At 45.2% G+C, this 25,223-nt stretch overlaps 1 protein-coding gene across 1 annotated transcript in view; it reads left to right on the top strand.

Annotated features, from left to right (window-relative positions):
• The window catches only part of sim1a (SIM bHLH transcription factor 1a), a 71,829-nt gene that overhangs the window by 28,609 nt on the left and 17,997 nt on the right, over window positions 1–25,223 (top strand). The window contains exon 9 of the mRNA XM_070884536.1: window positions 21,329–21,494. Within this exon, the coding sequence (XP_070740637.1) occupies window positions 21,329–21,494 (166 nt within the window). The remainder of the gene's footprint in view (window positions 1–21,328; window positions 21,495–25,223) is intronic.

Raw genomic sequence — 25,223 nt, 5'->3', positions numbered from 1 at the left:
TTTCACATATCTTGTGAAAGAAGTAAGGAGAAGGTAAGTTGCAAAGAAAAATATCACCTTGACCTCTGAGCACCTATGCCTATAGACTTAATGACGAGCTATTTAGAAAGGACTAAGTTCCTGAATGGGAAGCTGCCATATATATAAATATAAAATCACTGGGAACTTCCAGAGGGATTTTCTCGATCGGCCCCCATGACATCAGAACAAAACCCTATTCAGGTTTTCCAAAAAGTAAACAAAAGTGCAGATATTTATTTACATATTTGATAGCTACTCTGCATATGAGCAGTGATGAACTTCCAAATATTTCATGTTTTTGTTAGTGACGTTAGCAGACAAATAGTTATTGTATTTGTAGAATATTCCACTGTTAGCTATTTGAACAAGGGCGTCAACCCATTTATTTTAAACGGATTAATGCTTCCCTTAAAATAGTAAATATATTTACATCCGCTGATATCACCGACAGTAATTTCTGGTCATTAAAGTTTAATTTGTACTTTGTCTTTACAACCAAAGCTTCCTTCAGTTGAAATTTGTTATCAATAATAATGTAGAAGTGCTATATCTATAAGATAAGGCATTAGGTAATAGGTAAGAGTGTATCTGTAAATCAGAACTCATTAGGCTGAAAATTCTGGCCTTGCGGGTCTGTATGAAGTGCGCATGGACCTGGCGAGGCTTCGCAAAAGCCGGTTTTTGGGGCACAATGCACATGTGCCGAAAACCAGTTTTTCCAAACTGTCAAGATTTCTCTTGACAGATCCTCCGCATTCCCAGGAGAAGGACATCCGCGCGGGAGAGAGTGGGCTATTTGCCCAACTCATGCCCAGCGAATGTCCTTCAATCTTTTACGCCTGGCAAAAGCAGGCGCATAGCTTACTTTTACCAGCGTAAGAGGTTTAAAACATATAAAATTAAATTTAAACACTCATTTTTATATGAAAAGCCCTGTCCATTAAGGTAAGTTTATTTTTAGCACTATCAAAACACATTAAAAAACATTTAATTACATTTAATTTCAATTAATTTTATATATGTGAGGTGTTTTATTTATTTGTTATGCTGTTTTAGGGGGTTTTCTCATTGATAGTAATGGGAGGCTGTACAAACAGAGTTCCTATTTTTATCAATAAAAATACAGCATAGTGATTGGTGGTCCAGGCCTACATGACTTCATCTTATATGGACGTACCTGAAAGGCATCCCCCCATGTGTTGCGCAGCGAATCTAGGCCTCTGACCGAGTTCTCTACGTTCCTCCAGGACCACCAGGTAGTTTCGTAGATTTTTTTCAGGTTGGAGGCATTCGTACGAAGGAAGCCTCCGACCGCAATTTTCTCCCCATTATTTAATTCTAATTGATCTCTCATTGTGTTGTGTATTTACAGCAATATTAAACTTAATTTTATGGATTAAAAATTAAACAGAATGTTAAAAATAATCTGTTCTTATTTCCTAATTATTGTATGCTCTCCATATCAACTTATATTTAAAATTTGTTCTTTGTTCTCTAATATTTGGCTTACAATGCTTTGTTTACTTTTGTACTCAGTATAATTATCTTTCTTTTGTGATTTCTTCTATTTCCTTAAAATATGTTTGCTTGTGAAAAATTACATTTGTCTTTGTATTTAAACGTGCTTTTAAATTGTGTATTTATCCCTTAATAATCAGGAATGTGCAGCAGGCCAGAATTGGAGGAGCGCAGAGATCTCGGAGGGTTACATAGAAACATAGAACATAGGTGCAGGAGTAGGCCATTCAGCCTTTCGAGCCTGTACCACCATTCAATATGATCATGGCTGATTATGCAACTTTAGTACCCCATGCCTACTTTCGCTCCATACCCCTTGATCCCTTTAGCCGTAAGGGCCATATCTAACGCACTTTTGAATACATCTAACGAACTGACCTCAGTAACTTTCTGTGGCAGAGAATTCCACAGGTTCACAATTCTCTGAGTGAAGAAGTTTCTCCTCATCTTGGTCCTAAATGGCTTAACCCTTATCCTTAGACTGTGATCCCTGCTTCTGGACTTCCTCAACATTGGGAAAATTCTTCCTGCATCTAACCTGTCCAATCCCTTCAGAATTTTATATGTTTCTATGAGATCCCCTCTCATTCTTCTAAATTCCAGTGAATATAAGCCTAGTCTGTTGTGTATCTGTAAAGCATGCACTCCCATGTTCCGCCACCAGGGAGCTCATTCCTTGAAGTCCCAAGGGATCCCAGCATTCCTTGGGAGCACTGTATATAAGCCGGCCCCTAAGGCCTGTTCCTCACTCTGGAGTGTCTTAATAAAGACTGAGGTCACTGTTACTTTAACCTCCCTGTGTGCAGTCTCATCTGTGTTAGGAACACAATAACCGGTGACGAGTATACGAATCCAACGCAAAGATGCAGCAAACTGTGGGCATCCTGGAGAAGTTCTCGGAGGGTGAGGACTGGGAAGCCTATGTCGAACGGCTAGACCAGTACTTTGTAGCCAACGAGCTGGACGGAGAAGGAAGCGCTGCAAAAAGGAGAGTGGTCCTCCTCACGGTCTGCGGGGCACCGACCTACAGCCTCATGAAGAATCTTCTGGCTCCGGTGAAACCCACAGATAAGTCGTATGAGGAGCTGTGTACACTGGTTCGGGAGCATCTTAACCCAAGGGAGAGCATGCTGATGGTGAGGTATTGGTTCTACACGTGCCAGCGATCTGAAGGTCAGGAAGTGGCGAGCTATGTTGCCGAGCTAAGGCAACTTGCAGGACAATGTGAGTTTGATGGCTACCTGGAGCAAATGCTCAGAGACTTTTTTGTACTGGGCATTGGCCACGAGACCATCCTATGAAAACTTTTGACTGTAGAGACAACGACCCTCAGTAAGGACGGAGAAGGAAGAGCTGCAAAAAGGAGAGTGGTCCTCCTCTCAGTCAGCGGGGCACCGGCCTACAGCCTCATGAAGAATCTTTTGGCTCCGGTGAAACCCACAGATAAGTCGTATGAGGAACTGTGATAACACCAAACAAATCTCTCAGCACACAAGTGCTAACAATGTTCATAAATTAACTGGAACTGTGTTTGCGAGCAGAAATGTACAGGGCAGAATCCATGAGTCTGCAACTACCAGCAGGCCTCAGGTGACTCCGCAACAAAGGATGAATGCAAGTCAATTCACACCTTGTTGGCATTGTAGAGGCTTCCATTCAGCCTATTCATGCTGCTTCAAAGGGTATGTTTGCAAGAGCTGTGGAACAATGGGGCACCTCCAATGAACTTGCAAGCGAGCTGCAAGCTCTGCAAAACCTACTAGCCACCACGTGGCAGAGGAATATCGGTCCATGGTGGATCAAAGCAATTTTGAGCCTCAGAGAGAGGAGGCAGATGCTATAGTACATGGGGTGCACACATTTTCGACGAAATGTCCACCTATAATGCTAAATGTAAAATTGAATGGCTTACCCATAGCCATGGAACTGGACACTGGTGCTAGCCAATCCATCATGAGTAAAAAGATGTTTGAGAGACTGTGGTGCAACAAAGCATTCAGACCAGCCTTGAGCCCCATCCACACGAAACTGAGAATGTACACCAAAGAGCTTATCACTGTCCTGGGCAGCGCCATGGTCAAGGTCACCTATGAGGACACGGTGCATGAACTGCCACTCTGGATTGTCCCGGGCGATGGCCCCACACTGCTTGGAAGGAGCTGGCTGGGCAAAATCCGCTGGAACTGGGCTGATATCCGATCGCTATCACATGTCGATGAGGCCTCATGTACCCAGGTTCTTAACAAATTTCCTTCCCTTTTTGAGCCAGGCATTGGAAACTTTTCCGGGGCGAAGGTGCGTATCCACTTGGTCCCAGAGGCACGACCCATTCACCACAAGGCGCGTGCGGTACCTCACATGATGAGGGAGAGAGTGGAAATCGAGCTCGACAGGCTGGAACACAAGGGCATCATCTCCCCAGTGGAATTCAGCGAGTGGGCCAGCCCGATTGTTCCAGTACTCAAAAGTGATGGCATGGTCAGGATTTGCGGCGATTATAAAGTAACTATTAATCGTTTCTCGCTACAGGACCAATACCTGCTACCTAAGGCAGATGATCTATTTGCGACGCTGGCAGGAGGCAAGACATTCACCAAGCTCGACCTGACTTTGGCTTACATGACGCAGGAGCTGGAGGAGTCTTCGAAGGGCCTTACCTGCATCAACACGCACAAGGGACTGTTCATCTACAACAGATGCCCATTTGGAATTCGGTCGGCTGCAGCAATCTTCCAGAGAAACATGGAGAGCCTACTCAAGTCGGTACCACATGCTGTGGTCTTTCAGGACGACATATTGGTCACAGGTCGGGAATCCGCTGAGCACCTACAAAACCTGGAGGAGGTCCTCCAGCGACTGGATCGCGTAAGGCTGTGGCTGAAGAGGTCGAAATGCATCTTCATGGCAACAGAAGTGGAGTTTTTGGGGAGAAAGATCGCGGCGGATGGCATTCGGCCCACAGACGCCAAGACAGAGGCTATCAGGAACGCGCCCAGGCCACAGAACATCATGGAGCTGCGGTCGTTCCTGGGACTCCTCAACTATTTTGGTAACTTCCTACCAGGTTTAAGCACCCTTTTAGAGCCACTACATGTGTTATTGTGCAAAGGTGAGAACTGGGTATGGGGAAAAAAACAAGTAATTGCTTTTGAGAAAGCCAGAAACATTTTATGCTCCAACAAGCTGCTTGTATTGTATAAACCATGTAAAAAACTTGTGCTAGCATGTGACTCGTCGTCGTACGGAATCGGGTGTGTATCACAACAAGCTAACGTTGCGGGGAAGTTGCAACCTGTCGCCTATGCTTCCAGGAGCTTGTCTAAGGCCGAGAGGGCCTACAGCATGATTGCGAAAGAGGCATTAACATGTGTGTTCGGGGTAAAGAAAATGCATCAGTACCTGTTTGGCCTCAAATTTGAGCTGGAAACCGATCACAAGCCCCTCACATCCCTGTTTGCTGAAAACAAGGGGATAAATACTAATGCCTCAGCCCGCATACAAAGGTGGGCACTCGTGCTATCAGCGTATAACTATACCATCCGCCACAGGCCAGGCACCGAGAACTGTGCGCATGCTCTCAGTCGGCTCACATTGCCCACCACGGGGGTGGAAATGGTGCAGCCTACAAACTTGTTGATGGTCATGGAAGCATTTGAAAATGATAAATCACCTGTCACGGCCCGTCAGATTAGGACTTGGACCAGCCAAGATCCTCTGCTCTCCCTAGTAAAAAACTGTGTACTGCATGGGAGCTGGGCCAGCATCCCCGTTGAAATGCAAGAGCCAATCAAGCCGTTCCTGCTGTGAAAGGACGAACCGTCCATTCAGGCAGATTGCCTGTTGTGGGGTAACTGCGTAGTCCTACAAAAAAAGGACAGGGAGACTTTCATCTCGGACCTCCACAGCACACACCCGGGCATAGTAATGATGAAAGCAATAGCCAGATCCCACGTGTGGTGGCCCGGTATCGACTCTGACATAGAGTCCTGTGTATGGCAATGCAGCGTATGTGCTCAGTTGAGCAACGTGCCCAGAGAGACACCACTAAGTTTGTGGTCCTGGCCCTCCAGACCATGGTCGGGGATCCATGTCGACTATGCGGGCCCGTTTCTCGGTAAAATGTTTCTCGTGGTGGTGGATGCTTTTTCAAAATGGATTGAATGTGAAATAATGTCAGGAAGCACCGCCACCATCACCATTGAAAGCCTGAGGGCCATGTTTGCCACCCACGGCCTGCCTGACATATTGGTCAGTGACAATGGGCCATGTTTCACCAGTGCCGAATTTACAGAATTTATGACCCGCAATGGGATCAAACATGTCACCTCGGCCCCATTTAAACCAGCCTCCAATGGGCAGGCAGAGCATGCAGTAGAAACCATCAAACAAAGCCTTAAACGAGTCACAGAAGGCTCACTCCAAACCCGCCTGTCCCGAGTACTGCTCAGCTACCGCACGAAACCTCACTCGCTCACAGGGGTGCCCCCGGCTGAGCTACTCATGAAAAGGACACTTAAAACCAGACTCTCGCTGGTTCACCCCAACCTGTATGATCAGGTAGAGAGCAGGCAGCAGCAACAAAATGTAAACGATGGTCGTGCCACTGTGTCATGGGAAATTGATCTGAATTTCCCTGTGTATGTGCTAAACTATGGGCATGGTCCCAAATGGATCGCAGGCATGGTGATAGCTAAAGAAGGGAATAGGGTGTTTGTAGTCAAACTAGACAATGGACAAATTTGCAGAAAGCACCTGGACCAAGCGAGGCTGCGGTTCACAGATTGCCCTGAACAACCCACAGCAGACACCACCTTTTTCGAGCCTACAACACACACCCAAAGGATCAACGACACCACACCAGACCAGGAAATCAAACCCATCACGCCCAACAGGCCAGCAAGGTCAGGCTCACCTTGCAGCCCTGCAGGGCCAACAACACGCCAGCCCAGTGAGGGCACAGCAACACACCAGAACAGACATTTGTTCCGAGGCCATCCACCAGGGAAAGAAAGGCTCCCGACCGCCTCACCTTATAAATAGTTTTCACTTTGACTTTGGGTGATGTTGTGTATCTGTAAAGCATGCACTCCCATGTTCCGCCACCAGGGAGCTCATCCTTTGAAGTCCCAAGGGATCCCAGCATCCCTTGGGAGCACTGTATATAAGCCTGTTCACCCCAACCTGCATGATCAGGTAGAGAGCAGGCCTGTTCCTCACTCTGGAGTGTCTTAATAAAGACTGAGGTCACTGTTACTTTAACCTCCCTGTGTGCAGCCTCATCTGTGTTAGGAACACAATATAGTCGATCCAGTTATTCTTCATATGTCAGTCCTGCCATCCCTGGAATCTGTCTGGTGAACCTTCGCTGCACTCCCTCAATAGCAAGAATGTCCTTCCTCAGATTAGGAGACCAAAACTGTACACAATATTCAAGGTGTGGCCTCACCAAGGCCCTGTACAACTGCAGTAAGACCTCCCTGCTCCTATACTCAAATCCTCTTGCTATGAAGACCAACATGCTATTTGCCTTCTTCACTGCCTGCTGTACCTGCATGCCAACTTTCAATGATTGATATACCATGACACCCAGGTCTTGTGCACCTCCCCTTTTCCTAATCTGTCACCATTCAGATAATTTTTTGCCTTCTTGTTTTTGCAACCAAAATAGATAACCTCACATTTATCTACATTATACTGCATCTGCCCTGCATTTGCCCACTCACCTAACCTGTCCAAGTCACCCTGCAGCCTCTTAGCATCCTCCTCACAGCTCACACTGCCACCAAGCTTAGTGTCATCTGCAAATTTGGAGATATTACATTCAATTCCTTCATCTAAATCATTAATGTATATTGTAAAAGCTGGGGTCCCAGCACTGAACCTTGCGGGTTGTGGAGCTTGGAAGAGGTTACGGAGATAGGGAGGGGCGAGACCATGGAGGGATTTGAAAACAAGGATGAAAATGTTTAAATCAAGGCATTGCTGAACTGGGAGCCAATGTAGGTCAGCGAGCACAGGGGTGAAGGGGGAACGGGACTTGGTGCAAGTTCGGATATGGACGGCAGAGTTTTGGATGAGCTCAAGTTTACGGAAGGGTCAAGGTGGGAGGCCGGCCCTACAACCCTCCGAGATCTCTGCCCTCCTTCGATTCTGGCCTCTTGCTCAAAACCGATTTTCATTGCACCACTATTGGCGGCCGTGCTTTCAGCTGCCTCAGCCCGAAGCTCTAGAATTCCCTCCCTAAACCTCTCTGTCTTTCTCCCTCTCTCTCCTCCTTCAAGTCGCTCCTTAAAACTTATCTCTTTGAACAAGCTTTTGGTCATCTGTCCCAATATCTAGTTATGTAGCTTGGTGTCAGTTTTGTTTTGATAACGCTCCTGTGAAATGCCTTCAGACATTTTACGATGTTAAAGGCGCTATATAAATGCAAGTTGTTGTTTTTCTTGTGTATGTGGTGGGAGCTGTTACAACAGTTGGAATCTGATAAAGGCTTGTAGGTAATTTTGTGATTTACTTTCTAAATTGTTCAATTTTCACATGTTTATGTTCTATATTTCATTTTTAGGGGTTACTGGGTAGATGAGGAAATGTTGTGTCTTGGGGAATCTCTTTTTGCTGGAATGTGATTAGGTATAAAATTGACAAATGGCTTGACATGAATAAAAGAAATGACACCTAGATGGCCATAACAGAGATGACAGACGAGATGCACTGCGTGACAGACACAACAAATTTTACTTATCAAGAGGAGGATATCCAGCAAGAAATCAAATAGACAATTCAAGAAATCAAATAGGGAATTCTAGCAATCAATAGGGAATTCAGAAGAAACTTTTTTACCCAGAGCGTGGTGCGAATATGGAAATCGCTACCAAAGGGAGTGGTTGAAGCGAATAGTATAGATGCATTTAATAGGAGGCCAGATAAGCATATGAGGGAGAAGGGAATGGAGAATTATGCTGATATTTAGATGAGGAAGGATGGTAGGAGGCTCAAGTGGATGCTGACGTGGACTAGTTGGGCTAAATGCCTGTTTCTGTGCTGCGGAGGCTCAATGGTAATTCCTTGCTATATGTGTTTGAAAAATTAAAAATCTGTAGCCACAGGTTTTTACTGCTACTTTAAAAAAATTCATTCATGGGATGTGGGCGTCATTGGTAAGGCCAGCATTTATTTCCCATCTTTAATTATCCTTGAGAAGCTGGTGGTGAGCTGCTTTCTTGAACCGCTGCGGTCCGTGAGATGAAGGTACTCCCACAGTGCTGTTAGGGAGAGAGTTCCAGGATTTTGACCTAGCGACAATGAACGAACGGCGATATATTTCCAAGTCAGGATGGTGTGTGACTTCCCGTGCTTTCCTAGTCCTTCTAAGTGGTAGAGGTTGCAAGTTTGGGAGGTGCTGTCGAAGAAGACTTGGCGAGTTGATGCAGTGCATCTTGTCGATGGTACACACTGCAGCCACAGTGTGTCGGAGGTGGAGGGAGTGAATGTTTAAGGTGGTGGATGGAGTGCCAATCAAGCGGGCTGTTTTATCCTGGATGGTGTCGAGCTGCTTGAGTGTTGTTGGAGCTGCACTCATCCTGGCAAGTGGAGAGTATTCAATCACATTCCTGACTTGTGCGTTATAGATGGTGGAAGGGCTTTGGGGAGTCAGGAGATGAGACAGTCGCTGCAGAATACCCAGCCTCTGGTCTGCTCTTCTTGCCACAGTATTTATGTGGCTGGTCCAGTTAAGTGTCTGGTCAATGACGACCCCCAGGATGTTGATGGTGGGGGAATTCAGCGATGGTAATGCTGTTGAATGTCAAGGGGAGAGGGTTAGACTCTCGCTTGTTGGAGATAGTCATTGGCTGGTGATACTGCTGGTAATAACATCAGGGCGGGTTCATGGCCCATAATTCCCTCTTTCATATCCCTGGCACCATCATTGACAGTAGGCAACTTGTTGTCTGCTGATATGTCATTAATCTGACTGTGCACCTTTAACCACAGCAGAGCCCCCTCCTCTATTTGTCACTATGTCTGCCTGCCTGGTTCTGTGGGTGACATCAAATTGGATAACAGCACTGTGTCAGAAACTTATTGCCACATGCCCAAACTCCTTTCACTTGGAACTGTAATAGCTGATGGGGTGTCGGGGGTTGGGGGGGGGGGGTGCGGGGAGGGGGGGGGGGAAGGATGGGGATTAAAGTGACAGCGCGCACCCAACATGGAAAACTGGTGCAGAGGTCTGAGGCCTGCAACATGCCAAGTGGGAGCACAAAGGGGGCTGACAACCTGTGCACAAGCTATGTGCTCTGCTCATTAGGCCCCAGGGTTCATTGAGCAGTGCACCTCCGTCTGCACAGCACGCGTTTGGAACAGGTATTGAATGGGGAGGCTTGCCATCGCATTTAAAAGAAATAGAAAATTCAGACACCTTTCTCTCCTTTGTCTGCTGCCTTGACATCTCTTGTACCCCCCACATTATGCTTGGCACCCAGCATGCAACATCTGGTCCTTCACTGGCTGCTGGTGCCCCAACATTGTGGCCATAGCATTCCTGGCACATCATGCGAGTGTGAGTAAATGATGTAAATGATTCCATCTTGCTTTTTCTGGAGAGGTCAGCCCAATTTTATGCGGGCACACATGGCATACGCTGTGTCTGTGCTAAATCCAGGGAGGAGCGAAATTCGGCTTGGCGAGCAGCACAAAATGGGCAATACCGCATCGGCAGCATGTTTTACACACTGCCCAATTTTTTTTTCTTTTCCATTGGAGCATTCTACATGAAGGTTGCTTTTCGGTAACCAAAGTCTCAGATCTCAGAATGATTAAAGAAAACAACAGAAACATTAAAATCTATTTCAAAACAATTTGCTGTAATGTGCTTTTAAAAAGAAATGATCAAAAACATATGACTTTATTAGAGGGATGGTTCTACTGAGTTAGTTTCTATTCTTAAAAAAGCGCCGCAGAGACGGATCTGGGAACCTGGGAACCTGGGCAGAAACGTCAAACCCTTGTTGCGGATTGGCACCGTCACAGAACCGGCCCGATTTTACTTTCCTTTGGTGTTGCCGGTAATCCGCAATATCACTTTAATGCCCAGGCCGCTAGTTGAAATATACCCATTATCCTTTTGATAAGGTTACTGGATCTTGGTTCACTAAACATCACTACATGATAAACCGCATCATAATACTTACAGTACCAGGGGCCCAAGTTTCCACACGATAAAAAACGGGCGCCCCTCCGAGCTGGGTGCCCGTTTTTGGCGCCTAAAACGGCGCCGGAAAGAAAACGAGCGATTCTGGAGCGCTTTGCAGCTCCTTGTCTGCTTGGCGTGGCGCCCAGGGGGGCGGAGCTTACACTCGCGCCGATTTTGTAAGTGGGAGGGGGCGGGTACTACTTAAATGAGTTTTTTTCCTGCCGGCAACGCTGCACGTGCGCGTTGGAGCGTTCGCGCATGCTCAGTGTGAAGGAAACATTGGCACGTGGCCATTTTTGTAGTTCTTTGTAGCTGTTTAGTTTTTGAACATTTTTTAATAAAAGTACATTGCCATCAGCACATCAGCAGTGAGGCTTCTTGTAGCAGTGAGAAGGGTGCAGGAAGCCTCAGAAAGTTGAGGCAGCCGTTTCCCGACGACCTCCCCCTTTTGCCGTCGGGAAATGGTTCCTCAATTTCTGAGGCTTCCTGCAGCCTTCTCTCTTTTCCGCCAGCCGTCTGGAATGGCTCCCTCCCCCCCTCCTCGCGTTTGGTCGGCTCCCTTCCCTCCCTCCCGCCCGCGTTCGGTCGGCTCCCTTCCCTCCCCATCCCCGCGTTCAGTCGGCTCCCTCCCTCCCGCCCGCGTTCGGTCGGCTCCCTTCCCTCCCCACCCCCGCGTTCAGTCGGCTCCCTCCCTCCCGCCCGCGTTCAGTCGGCTCCCTTCCCTCCCCACCCCCGCGTTCAGTCGGCTCCCTCCCTCCCCTCCCCACCCCCGCGTTCAGTCGGCTCCCTCCCTCCCGCCCGCGGTCGGTCGGCTCCCTCCCCCCCCCGCGTTCGGTCGGCTCCCTTCCCTCCCCACCCCCGCGTTCAGTCGGCTCCCTCCCTCCCGCCCGCGGTCGGTCGGCTCCCTCCCCTCCCCACCCCCGCGTTCAGTCGGCTCCCTTCCCTCCCCACCCCTGCGTTCAGTCGGCTCCCTCCCCTCCCCACCCCCGCGTTCAGTCGGCTCCCTCCCTCCCGACCGCGTTCGGTCGGCTCCCTCCCCTCCCCACCCCCGCGTTCAGTCGGCTCCCTTCCCTCCCCACCCCCGCGTTCAGTCAGCTCCCTCCCTCCCGCCCGCGGTCGGTCGGCTCCCTCCCCTCCCCACCCCCGCGTTCAGTCGGCTCCCTTCCCTCCCCACCCCTGCGTTCAGTCGGCTCCCTCCCCTCCCCACCCCCGCGTTCAGTCGGCTCCCTTCCCTCCCCACCCCTGCGTTCAGTCGGCTCCCTCCCCTCCCCACCCCTGCGTTCAGTCGGCTCCCTCCCCTCCCCACCCCTGCGTTCAGTCGGCTCCCTCCCCACCCCCGCGTTCGGTCGGCTCCCTCCCCTCCCCACCCCCGCGTTCAGTCGGCTCCCTCCCTCCCGCCCGCGTTCGGTCGGCTCCCTCCCCTCCCCGCGTTTGGTCGGCTCCCTCCCCTCCCCCCCTCCCGCATTCAGTCGGCTTCCTTCCCTCCCCACCCCCGCGTTCGGTTGGCTCCCTTCCCCCCCCTTCCCTCTTCCGCGTTCGGTCGGCTCCCTCCCTCCCGCGTTCGGTAATGGCTGCCTCGTTTTGTGACGCTGAAGCACTTTCACACAGGTAGGAAGATGGTTTATTTAATCTTTTTTTTGCTTATAAATGTTTATTCAGGTTGGATTTATTTGTATAATATTTGTATAAGTATAAATAAGGATTTATTGTAGAATTTAATGACTTCCCTACCCCCCCCTTCTTCCCCCCCCTCCCCCCCACCTCGTTCCCTACGCCTGATTTGTAACCTGCGCCTGATTTTTTAATGTGTAGAACAGGTTTTTTCAATTCTACAAAAATCTTCACTTGCTCCATTCTACTTTAGTTTGGAGTACGTTTTCACTGTGGAAACTTTAAAATCAGGCGTCAGTGGCCGGACACGCCCCCTTTTGAAGAAAAAATTCTGTTCCAAAGTAGAACTGTTCTACCTGACTAGAACTGCAGAAAAAAAAATGTGGAGAATTGCGATTTCTAAGATAGTCCGTTCTCCACCAGTTGCTCCTAAAAATCAGGCGCAAATCATGTGGAAACTTGGGCCCAATGTTTCCAAGGCATGTGTTATAATGAAATGGAGCATATTGAGAACTTTTTTCTCTTTTTATGGAGTGCTAATGGTCCGCTTGTCATCTTGCACCACATAAATCCACCCTTCGGTAATGCAGAGAGTTTACTATACAGAACTTTCACTAAAGTAACCCGTGGTAAATTTTAAATATCTTATCATTTTCTCACAGTTTTATGGCATGAGGTTTACTTTTAATTATCGAGTTTCTGAAGGCAAGCCCTATTCCTCATGTATGACTTGATTAGTGTTGATTGAAGGCACAATAGAGCCACACTGCCCCAGAGGAGCTATTGCTCTGCACCTAATAGCAAGTGTGAATGATTGATTAAATCTGGTCACATACAGGGTGCATGATAAATCTTTTAATATTTTTTAACGTTTACACTCTCCCTGACTGCCAGAGCTATTTTATAATATAATATAAAAGCAAATTACTATGGATGCTGGAAATCTGAAATAAAAACAGAAAATGCTGGAAATATTCAGCAGGTCAGGCAGCATCTGTGGAGAGAAAAACAGAGTTAACCTTTCATTAGCATTGTCGAAATTAGAGATTTAACAGTTTATAAGCAAGTGTAGAGCCAGGGTAAAAGGGGGTGGGGGCGAGGAATGTGCACAAGGGAAGGTTTCTGATAGAGTGGAGGGTAGGAGTGATTAAATTACATTTTATACATATTTTTTAGTGGGAACTAAAGTTCTAAGGATGCTGTACTCTCAACTATGGTGCTCCCATAACTGAAGAAAGAAACAGTGTCAACACTGTCAGCCAGAGCAGCAAGCCTATCACCTTTGATGTTCACTGAACAGGTCCCATTGGGGACTAGGGCGAGAGGGGCTGCTTCTACCAAACCCCCAACATCGATCCAAAATGGCAGATCTGGGTTGAGCAAAGCAGCTACTCATCTTCATGTTAAAAAAGCAATATTTTGAAAGATACTTTGATTACTATTTTGTGCCATTAGTTGTGGAGTTATTTATATCAGCAGCTGCTACTAACAGGTGGAATCATAGAATGATACAGCACAGAAAGAGGTCACTTGGCACATCGTGCCTGTGCTGCCTTTTTGAAAGAGCTGTCCGATTAGTCCCACTCCCCTGCTCTTTCCTCATGGCCTTGCACATTTTTGCCCCTGCAAGTATCATTGAATTTTTCATTTTTTTCTGCCTTTCTTATTTTATGACTTCCTTTCCTTCCATCCTTGCCCTACCTTATGAACAGAAAACCCTGCTGGGTCACTGACCTTCCAACCTCAATTCTGGATATGTGCTTCTGGTGTACAAAGTTCTGCACCAGAAATGCAAATGAATGAAATCGACCCTTCTAACACTGTTGGCTTTGCCTCCTTCCAGATCAGCAGGATTGATAGATATATTAGTAAACCTCTCGTGTTCATCATTGTCCCCTAGGCAACCTTTGAAAACAGTGGTTGTGGAAGTGCAGTATGATTGACGTAGCTTGTTCCAATTTTGAGATTCTGCCAGCAATTATGGAATGGTATTCGTTAACCCATCCATTTACAGTCAAAACTTCCACAAAGCATTTAGGACTGGCAATTAAAGTACATAGTCAAACCAAATCTTAAAGGGGCACTGTCATCATGAAAAATAAGGGAGTAAAGTTTCCGTTCAGTTGCATTGTTTTTTTTCATGTAATTTGCCCAAAATTGGTATAAATGGTGCAAAAGATCGCGGAATTTTAAGTGCAAATTACATTCAGTGCAAATCGAGTTTCTGTGATCTTTTGCACTAGTTTTTAAAAACTTTGCACTAAGAGCCAGCCCCGCCACAAAACTGCCACAGCTCCAGATCGAATTAATCACCATTGGAAGTTTCCAGTACTGGCATTTACAGGCCTTCGAGGAGGCTCTAAAAATTAAACTGGTTCTTTTGGGCACAAGAACATCAATAGGCACGTTTTAGAAACTGTTAATTTTTTTTTATTTACTAAGAAACTGACTATTATACTCCAGTATAACTAGAAAATGGTTCTGAATATATTTTAAGCCATTTTCAGTAATTTAAAATTGTGTTACTCAAAGGTAGTGGATTAGCATTTTGATTAAAAATGCTTATTTTTTTGTGATAAACCCATTTTCAGCTGTATTAATCAAACTGCACCTAGTTACTACAAATATATCCAGGAATATTTTTGGAAGCAAATTAAAAAAAAATAACAGTTTAAAAAGCTGCCCGATTGCATTGGTTCAAGGCAAATTTTGTGTTCGTCAATATGCAAATGAGTTTGAGTGGATACTTGAGAGAAAAAAACACTTTTAAAAATGGGCGCAATTTTGGGCGCAATTTGTGTCTGGATCGCCGATTGCGTCCAAAGCAGAAACTCTTGGCCAATGTTTGGTAAACTTGGGGAGGGAGAAGATAGAGAGTTAATTTTCATCACAATGACATCACACACACAAATAAGGCAGTGATCTAAGATTCCTCATCACGTGTTTGTAAATAAATGAAAAGAGGTTTTTTGGAAGATGATCACCTAACCTTAACCTATTCAATTGTGGGGCCTGGGACGAGGGTGTAATAAAAATTGGCCATTCATTTCTCATAGCTGAGACTAAATCCAACCGAGATTGATGGCATGAAAGTTTACTCTATTTGATGCCTGTGAGACTATTATGACTTTGATCAGTCTCAATCTCATCTCTAGTAGATGTAGGCCTAGTTGTCAGCCATGGCTCAGTTGGTAGCACTTTTTCCTCTGAGTCTAAAAGTTGTGGGTTCAAGTCCTACTCCAGAACTTGAGCACAAAATCTAGGAGGCCGCAGTATTGAGGGAGTGCTGCACTCCTGTCTTTCCGATAAGATGTTAAACTGAGGCCCGGTCTGACCTTTTGGGTGAGCATACAATATCCCATGATACTATTTGAAAAAGAGTAGGTGAGTTCTCCCTGGTGTCCTGGCCAATATTGAGCCTTCAACCAACACCTAATAACAACATTATCTGGTCATTTATTTCATTGCTGTTAGTGGGATCTTGCTGTACAGAAATTGGCTGCCACGTTTCTTACATTACAACATAGGCTACACATCATAAATGTAATTAATTGGCTGTAAAGTGCCTTCGGATGCCCTGGTCGTGAAAGGTGCTATAAAAATGCAATTGCCATTAAATTGTCAGTCTCACTGAGAAGCCAAAGGGTAGCTGATATGCAGTGGTGGGTGCTCTTCTGAGCTTGGGGCTCAAGTACGTTGTTGGGCCAGAGTAGAAAGAGCTTTACTTTGTACCTAACTTGACTTGGGAGTGCTTGATGTTGACACAGTGCCTGAACTGAAACTTATTCCATCCCCCAGCACTAACGTCCCTCATCCTGAACATAACGTTCATGGAAAAATAAAATCACAAATGGTGTTTATTGTTTGACCAAATTTGCACACACTCATCGCCAGGGGAGGTGGTTAAGGTCCAAACTTTTCCTGGCAGTGATATGTTGCGTTACTGAGAGCACTACATTCATCGCAGTATCTTGTACAAGTCAGGCTGTCTTAGAACAATGGGGTTAAATACGCAATCAGTCAAGAACTGAAAATCATAAAGCTGCAAATGCATGTTTAGTCAAGCACTAGTGTAATAGTAGCTTAAACAGATTAAGGTGAAATAAATGTAAATAATGTGCATGCCACAAAAAATGGGATGTCCAAGAAAAACAAATGAGCTACACAGGAGTCGTAAGGAAACTGTTAATTATTAACCGCACTCACACACTCTGAAAGACTGAAACACAGGCTGCTGCTCCCAGTTTCTTTTCTTTTGGTTATTGACTCGTTCAGTTTAGCAAATCCATTGACTCAGCTGCTTTTGTACTTTAATTACAGCTCTGTAAAATGTATTATCTATTTTCCGATAATAGACTGGTGTTAATAGCGATTTAGGAATGATTACACGTAAACAAAGTTCCTTAGCCTGTCTGTTACCTCTCATACGTCGCAGGGAGCAGATTTGAGTGCTGGTTATGAGAGAGTTATATTCCTCACTTGTGCTGAGGGCTCGACTTTTCCTATTCTATGTATCCGTGCGCTTTTGGTAACAGCATTGCTTGAACAGTACTTGCACCTAAATTTGGTATGTCATTACTTAATAAAGAAAGAAAGTCTTGCATTTATATAGCACCTTTCACGACCTCAGGACATCCACAAGTGCTTTACAGACAATGAAGTGTGGTCACTGTTGTAACGTTGGAAACCGACTAAGACACTCGGCAGTTCAAGCAAATAGTACGAATGATTTAATACACAGCGTGTCTTTCTCTGGTAATCGAAGCCATCAGTGATGAATCAGGGATGACCTAACATGACTACTTAAAAGATTCAATACTGTAGTTTATACCTCATTTATCTTATAGTATTCTAAGTTATTTTTAAGAGTATTGTACTTTTTGTTTCTGACACATTATTTGCATTAGTTATGAATAAATTACAGTTTACCACATAAAAGCCAGAGAAGGCTGACTGAAATCAGCAGGAGTAAAGTTAGATGTCATTCCTGTATACTTTCGATTTTGAACAAGTTTTAAATTTGAAGTCGGAGTCTCGTACCTCTGAACCTCATAAAAATTTAATTGCATAACTCAAATAATATTCACATCTTTTTTTCCCCCCATTTCTTTTCAGTTTAAAAACAGAAGGGGGAATTTTAACTCCCTCCGCCTGGCACAACTGGGCCTGCTGAGAGTTAAAATTGAGCACCTCTATTTGCTGCTCCTGAGGCAGGTTTAACTCTGCTGTTTTCACAGGCAGCTGAGCCGGCCACCTGATACATTTATTTATGTTAATGGAGGAGGGGTCCTATAATATACAGAGGACCCTGAAGATATTTTAACCATATACTGACCGCAGCACCCACGACTGGCACCTCACTCAGCAAAGCCTGTCGGAGTAGAAGCAGAGATGCTAAAAGTTAAGCTTTTTACTTGTTTTTGTGGGACCAGGAGGACCAGGAGTGCTTTTCTGGGCCCCACAAAGAATGTCTGGACCTCTGCTGCCCCTGGCTTTACTTCGCTGGAAGTGCGGCAGAAACCCCATGTATGTGCGTAAATGGGATTTCTGCTGCATTTCCGGCAAGGTAACTCCCTTGAAGCAGCAGCAGTTCCGAACAATATCCCAATCTAGTTCTGTGCTTCCCACATTGCAGTACGTTTTGTTATTTAACTGTAAATCATTAAAGTATTAGAAAAATAAGGACAGAATGTATGATGATAAAATGGCAACTGAATTACGTGTGCACACCCTAGTTCAGTTATCCACAGCCCTCTAACCCCGCTTCACCTGATGACTAGATTCGCTCGACTCCCCATATACAAGACCACAGGAGATAAATATTGTTTCCATGAAGGCATTTATGGTCACTCCTTTTCACTGGGCAATGTGATGATGATAATGTTGAATGTTGTAAGCCATAAAGAAATCATAATATTTACTTTGGCGTCTCTCAAATTCATGGTTACTGGTGAGACAAGCTTGTTGGATCATTGATCCTTGAGCTAGTAAAACCTACACTAATCTGCTTTGAGACTTTGTAACTGTGGTAGGTGCACGGGTCTGGTATTAAAATGATTAAAATCTCTTTGCTAATTATTACTCAACCTAGTCTGGTTGAATCATGGTAAATGTACAGCTAGTTTACCAAGAAATGTTGCGCAAATACAGATTTATGCAAGTTGGAAATAAAAGATAAGCAATTTGTAAATCTTTGTATCACAGCTCATTTAATCATTCATTGCACCTAAAAAGAAATGTCTAAAAGTTAATTAATATTTTACACTACGGTGTCAGTGATATTTTGTAATGGATAAGATCTGCACAAAGACAATGGTAGAAAGACACTAAAAACATCCCAATATTGGATAATACAATCACTATCACTAATGAAGAAACACTCGGTAAAATAATGGGACGAAAGGCAGACAAGTCCCCTGGATGTGATGGCTTACATCCTAGGATCTTAAAAGAAGTGGTTGCAGAGATAGTGGATGCATTGGTTGTAATCTACCAAATTTCCCTGGATTCTGGGGTGGTCCCAGCGGACTGGAAAACCGCAAATGTAACGCCCCTATTTAAAAAAGGAGACAGACAAAAAGCAGGAAACTATAGACCAGTTAGCCTAACATCTGTTGTTGGGAAAATGCTGGAGACCATTATTAAAGAAGCAGTAGTGGGAAATTTGGAAAAGCATAATTCAATCAAGCAAAGTCAGCATGGTTTTATGAAAGGGAAATCATGTTTGACAAATTTGCTGAAGTCCTTTGAGGATGTAATGAGCAGGGTAGATAAGGGGGAACCAGTAGATGTGGTGTATTGGATTTCCAGAAGGCATTCGATAAGGTACCACATAAGAGGTTACTGCACAAGATAAAAATTCACAGGGTTGGGGGTAATATATTAGCATGGATAGCGGATTGGCTAACTAACAGAAAAAAGAGAGTCAGTATAAATGGGTCATTTTCCGGTTGGCAAACAGTGACTAATGGGGTGCCGCAGGGATCGGTGCTGGGTCCTCAACTATTTACACTTTATATTAATGACTCGAAGAAAGGGACGGAGTGTAATGTTGCCAAGTTTGTTGATGATACAAAGATGGGTGGGAAAGCAAATTGTGAGGAGGACACAAAAAAATCTGCAAAGGGATATAGACAGGCTAAGTGAGTGGGCAAAAATTTGGCAGATGGAGTATAATGTGGGAAAATGTGAAGTTATCCACTTTGGCAGAAAAAATAGAAAAGCAAATTATAATTTAAATGGAGAAAAATTGCAAAGTGCTGCAGTACAGAGGGACCTGGGAGTCCTTGTGCATGAAACACAGTATGCAGATACAGCAAGTAATCAGGAAGGCAAATAGAATGTTGGCCTTTATTGCAAGGGGGATGGAGTATAAAGGCAGAGAAATCCTGCTACAACTGTACAGGGTATTGGTGAGGTCACACCTAGAGTACTATGTACAGTTTTGGTCTCCATATTTAAGGAAGGATATACTTGCATTGGAGGCTGTTCAGAGAAGGTTCACTAGGTTGATTCTGGAGATGAGGGGGTTGACTTATGAAGATAGGTTGAGTAGGTTGGGCCTATACACATTGGAGTTCAGAAGAATGAGAGGTGATCTTATTGAAACATATAAGATAATGAGGGGCTCGACAAGGTGGATGCAGAGAGGATATTTCCACTTATAGAGGAAACTAAAATTAGGGGACATAGTCTCAGAATAAGGGGCCGCCCATTTAAAACTGAGGTGAGGAGGAATTTCTTCTCTCAGAGGGTTGTAAATCTCTGGAATTCTCTGCCCCAGAGAGCTGTGGAGGCTGGGTCATTGAATATATTTTAAGGCGGAGATAGACAGATTTTTGAGCGATAAAGGAATAAAGGGTTATGGGGAGTGGGCAGGGAAGTGGAGTTGAGTCCATGATCAGCTCAGCCATGATCTTATTAAATGGTGGAGCAGGCTCGAGGGGCCAGGTGGCCTACTCCTGCTCCTATTTCTTATGTTCTTATGTTCTTATGAATATTTTATACTTGCACAGGATATTGTCCTATGTGTGGATCATGTCTCCTACACAATAGGAGTGAATTGTGAGACAATTTGGACTATTAGAATTCTGTTTGGACCTGTTAGACATTTCTATGACCTGGCAATTGAGGCTGCCTCAATGAAGTCTTTTGGAAAGGAGCTAGATAGATATCTTTCCAAAAATGAGTTTGGAAGTTAAAGGGTGTCAGTGTAGCTCTGGATGGTAAAATACTTCACAGAATTCAATGTTTCCTGCACTTCCATGGTGGCGGGATGGGTGGGGGCAAGGGGAGGGGAGAGGAGGGCAGGCATTTGGTGGAATGTCTGCGTATGTCATCAGGAAAATAGAGGATGGATGAATATTTACCCAGAGTGTGGTTAGAATGTGGAACTCACTAACACAAGGAGTAGTTGAAGCGAATTGAATAGCTGCATTTAATGGGAAGCTGGATAAGTACAGGATGGAGAAAGGAATATAAGGATATGCAGATAGGGTTTGATGAAATAGGATGGGAGGAGGCTATATGGAGCATAAGCACTGGCATAGACCAGTTGGGCTGAAAGGCCTGTTTCTGTATTTTAAATTCTATGTAATTTTGCAGTTTTGCTTAATAGCCTTAGAGCATCAGGGAGCAATCATGCAGAGCTTTCCCTCAGGAGAGTAGGATGGAACTCGTGATCGGGTAGATTGCACATGGTCTGTGGAAGGAGCAGGTTTGATGAATGGGATGGCCTTGTTCCACTCTTTCTTACTTTCTTAATTGTGTACTTTTTTGAGATGAAAGTTGGAAACGTGCGGCAGAGAGCAACAGTCATCTGGTTAGGGTCCTAAGGGACTAATGAATATAACTGCAAGAATAATTTCACTTCGTGTTATTAGAGGTGCTTAAATGTATGTACATGTGTGTGTGTGTGTGTGTGTGTGTGTGTGTGTGATAGTTATGCTAAGAATCTAATAAGATTTCTGGTTTGACTGCTTTTAGGGATGCAGAGTACAAGGGATTGCAACTGTCGCTAGATCAAGTAACAGCAACAAAACCATCCTTTACATACGCAAACTCAACCCCAACCGTCACTGACTCCAGGAAGACAAGCAAGTCCCGTCTTAGCCGAACAAAATCCAAATCAAGAGCATCACCTTACCCTCAGGTGAACTATCCTCAATTGCCATTATTTTTGTGTATGTTAACAAAACAGAGTGGGGTTAGTGGTATAGCACATTATTGTTGTCAAGCACTTTGTGCTAGGTTAGTGGGACCCAGGTTTGAACTTGTGCTTGTTCCTAATGTTGATTTTTAATAGCAGTAGAGCTAGAACTGTTCAGCTTTAACTGTGCATGTTAATTCAACTCTTCCACACTGTTGGGCTCAGTAACATCTCCAAAGCAATTCCTTCGATAATGTGATAGCTACTTATTGTTTTGAGATCATATGTTTAACAATAAAATATATTGGGGCTGACAATCCACGAAGGTGGAGGCACAAATGCCTCATCATCGTAGGCAGTCCCTCGAAATCGATGAAGACTTGCTTCCACTCTAAAAGTGAGTTCTTAGGCTGAACAGTCCATTACTGGAATTACAGTCTCTGTCACAGGTGGGACGGACAGTCATTGAAGGAAAGGGTGGGTGGGACTGGTTTGCCGCACGCTCCTTCCGCTCCCTGCGCTTGTTTTCTGATGCTCTTGGCGATGAGACTCGAGGTGCTCAGCGCCCTCACGGATGCACTTCCTCCACTTAGGGCGGTCTTTGGCCAGGGACTCCCAGGTGTCGGTGGGAATGTTGCATTTTATCAAGGAGGCTTTGAGGGTGTCCTTGAAATGCTTCCTCTGCCCACGTGGGACTCACTTGCCGTGTAGGAGTTCCGAGTAGACGTGCTTTGGGAGTCTTGTGTCAGGCATGCGAACGATGTGGCCCGCCCAACAGGATCACATATCCCTAGTGATATGCCAGGATGCGCCTTCTCCTGCCTACTCCTGCACCTATTTTCTATGTTTCTATTTTCTATGTTTCCCAGAACATTCTTTGGAGCAGGGAGAGGTCCCTCCATTCACAGAAGATTTGCGGATGTCCCCATTGCTAGGGATTCATCTGGGGCATTCACCCACTGAAGAGATCAAATTGCAGCATAACTTGCCAATTCTGGAGCAGAGAGTACCAGCCTCTCTCTCCCTGCCGCCCCCCCGACACCGACCCGCCACTGCTCAGAAAGACTATAAAGTGCCCTAAGCAACCCCTTTGTAAAAGGGTCTCTAGTTTAAAAAATATTGATTTGAAAATCACTTCTGCATTTTTCTACAGATTGTGGATGTTGCAGCCAGTGATTAAATCAATGTATCAAGTATTCACAATAGCCGTGTTCTACTTTGAAAGAACTCCTGTAATAGATTATGGGTCAAAATCGTAAAAGCATTATTTTGTCATGCAAGAGCCAATAATGTGGTCTGCAATCCCAAAGCACTGCAATGTATCGGGTGCAGGCATCTTGCATAATTGGCCGCAGAAGCTTACTCAGCACACAAAGTGCACAGTGCCTTGCAGTATGAGTCCCATGTGCTGCTGGCACTTAGAGTCTGTGCTCATACTGTGCGTAAAGATCATTAACACTCCCAATTTGTATGTAAATTAGGGACAAGCCTCATAATACACCAACAGTGACTGAACAACACTCCAGATGGTCGGTGCCTGTTTGAAACAGGCACTTCAAAGGAAGCCTTCGAAGAAATTCATCTTCTGCTTTCCTGGTAGTCCTCTCCTCCACAAAGGACCACCCATCGCCGCGGAACCTCGTGTTCCATGGACTCCCATGCCCGATCAGCACATTGGGTATTTCTTGTGCAGGCAATTGTGTGGCCCATAAAGACAGCGCATCCTTATGTGCAGCCAGCAGCCCGTTAACAGTTGTTGCTGCATGAAAACCTGCCCAGATGACCTCCAGGCTCTTCCAGGATGTCAACAGCTATGTGCTGAGAGTGCCCACAAAATGGTTAAATTAGCTTACCTCACATTATGGGGAGAGGTCAGTTTGGAGTCCCACCGACACAGCTAGTATCTGGTGTATGGCAGTCCCGGCCACTGCATTATCAGCCCCATAGTATAACAATCACGTGGCATAACTTTAAGTCCCTTACCCTTTCGACAGAAACACTGATGTTGGTTGGTAAGTGCGTTGAGTTCAGTAAGAGTTATGCATTGGCAGAGAAATACTCAAATCAATTTTAATCAACATCTGCAAATATTTGAGCTGCCCCTTGAGCCTTTGAGGTGAACAATTTTTTTCTGTGATCAGCGGTTTAAGAATTGTTTTACCTTGAGATGTGAAAGCCATGGTAGATTTCTAATATAGCGAATGAAGTGAAGGTGGTTTCATTTGTGACATTATTGCAAAAAATGATGAGTGTGAAGCTTATTTAAAAAATATATAAGACTGAAGTTTAAACATAGAAACATAGAAACATAGAAAATAGGTGCAGGAGTAGGCTATTCGGCCCTTCGAGCCTGCACCACCATTCAATAAGATCACGGCTGATCATTCACCTCGGTACCCTTTCCTGCTTTCTCTCCATATCCCTTGATCCCTTTAGCCGTAAGGGCCATATCTAACTCCCTCTTGAATATATCCAACGAACTGGCATCAACAACTCTCTGTGCTAGGGAATTCCACAGGTTAACAACTCTCTGAGTGAAGAAGTTTCTCCTCATCTCAGTCCTAAATGGCTCACCCCTTATCCTTAGATTGTGTCCCCTGGTTCTGGACTTCCTCAACATCGGGAACATTCATCCTGCATCTAACCTGTCCAGTCCCGTCAGAATTTTATATGTTTCTATGAGATCCCCTCTCATCCTTCTAAACTCCAGAGAATAAAGGCCCAGTCGATCCAGTCTCTCCTCATATGTCAGTCCAGCCATTCCGGGAATCAGTCTGGTGAATCTTTGCTGCACTCCCTCAAGAATGTCCTTCCTCAGATTAAGAGACCAAAACTGAACACAATATTCCAGGTGAGGCCTCACCAAGGCCCTGTACAACTGCAGTAAGACCTCCCCGCTCGTATACTCAAAACCCCGAGCTATGAAGACCAACATACCATTTGCCTTCTTCACCGCCAGCTGTACCTGCATGCCAACTTTCAATGACTGATGTACCATGTCACCCAGGTCTCGTTGCACCTCCCCTTTTCCTAATCTGCTGCCATTCAGATAATATTCTGCCTTCGTGTTTTTGTCCCCAAAGTGGATAACCTCACATTTATCCACATTAAACTGCATTTGCCCACTCACCTAACCTGTCCAAGTCACCCTGCAGCCTATTAGCGCCCTCCTCACAGCACCACCCAGTTTAGTGTCATCTGCAAACTTGGAAATATTACACTCAATTCCTTCATCTAAATCATTAATGTATATTGTAAATAGCTGGGGCCCCAGCACTGAGCCCTGCGGCACCTCACTAGTCACTCCCTGCCATTCTGAAAAGGACCTGTTTATCCCGACTCTCTGCTTCCTGTCTGCCAACCAGTTCTCTATCCACGTCAGTACATTGCCCCCAATACCATATGCTTTAATTTTGCACACCAATCTCTTGTGTGGGACCTTGTCAAAAGCCTTTTGAAAGTCCAAATACACCACACCCACTGGCTCTCCCTTGTCCACTCTACTAGTTACATCCTCAAAAAATTCCAGAAGATTTGTCAAGCATGATTTCCCTTTCATAAATCCATGCTGACTTGGACCGATCCTGTCACTGCTTTCCAAATGCGCTGCTATTTCATCTTTAATAATTGATTCCAACATTTTCCCTACTACTGATGTCAGGCTAACCGGTCTATAATTCCCCGTTTGCGCTCTCCCTCCTTTTTTAAAAAGTGGTGTTACATTAGCTACCC

This window comes from Pristiophorus japonicus, chromosome 7, assembly GCF_044704955.1.
Source record: "Pristiophorus japonicus isolate sPriJap1 chromosome 7, sPriJap1.hap1, whole genome shotgun sequence".
Classification (NCBI taxonomy): Eukaryota; Metazoa; Chordata; class Chondrichthyes; family Pristiophoridae; genus Pristiophorus; species Pristiophorus japonicus.
Note: the sequence above shows the minus strand (reverse complement) of the source record. Positions and strands in the feature narration are given on the sequence as shown.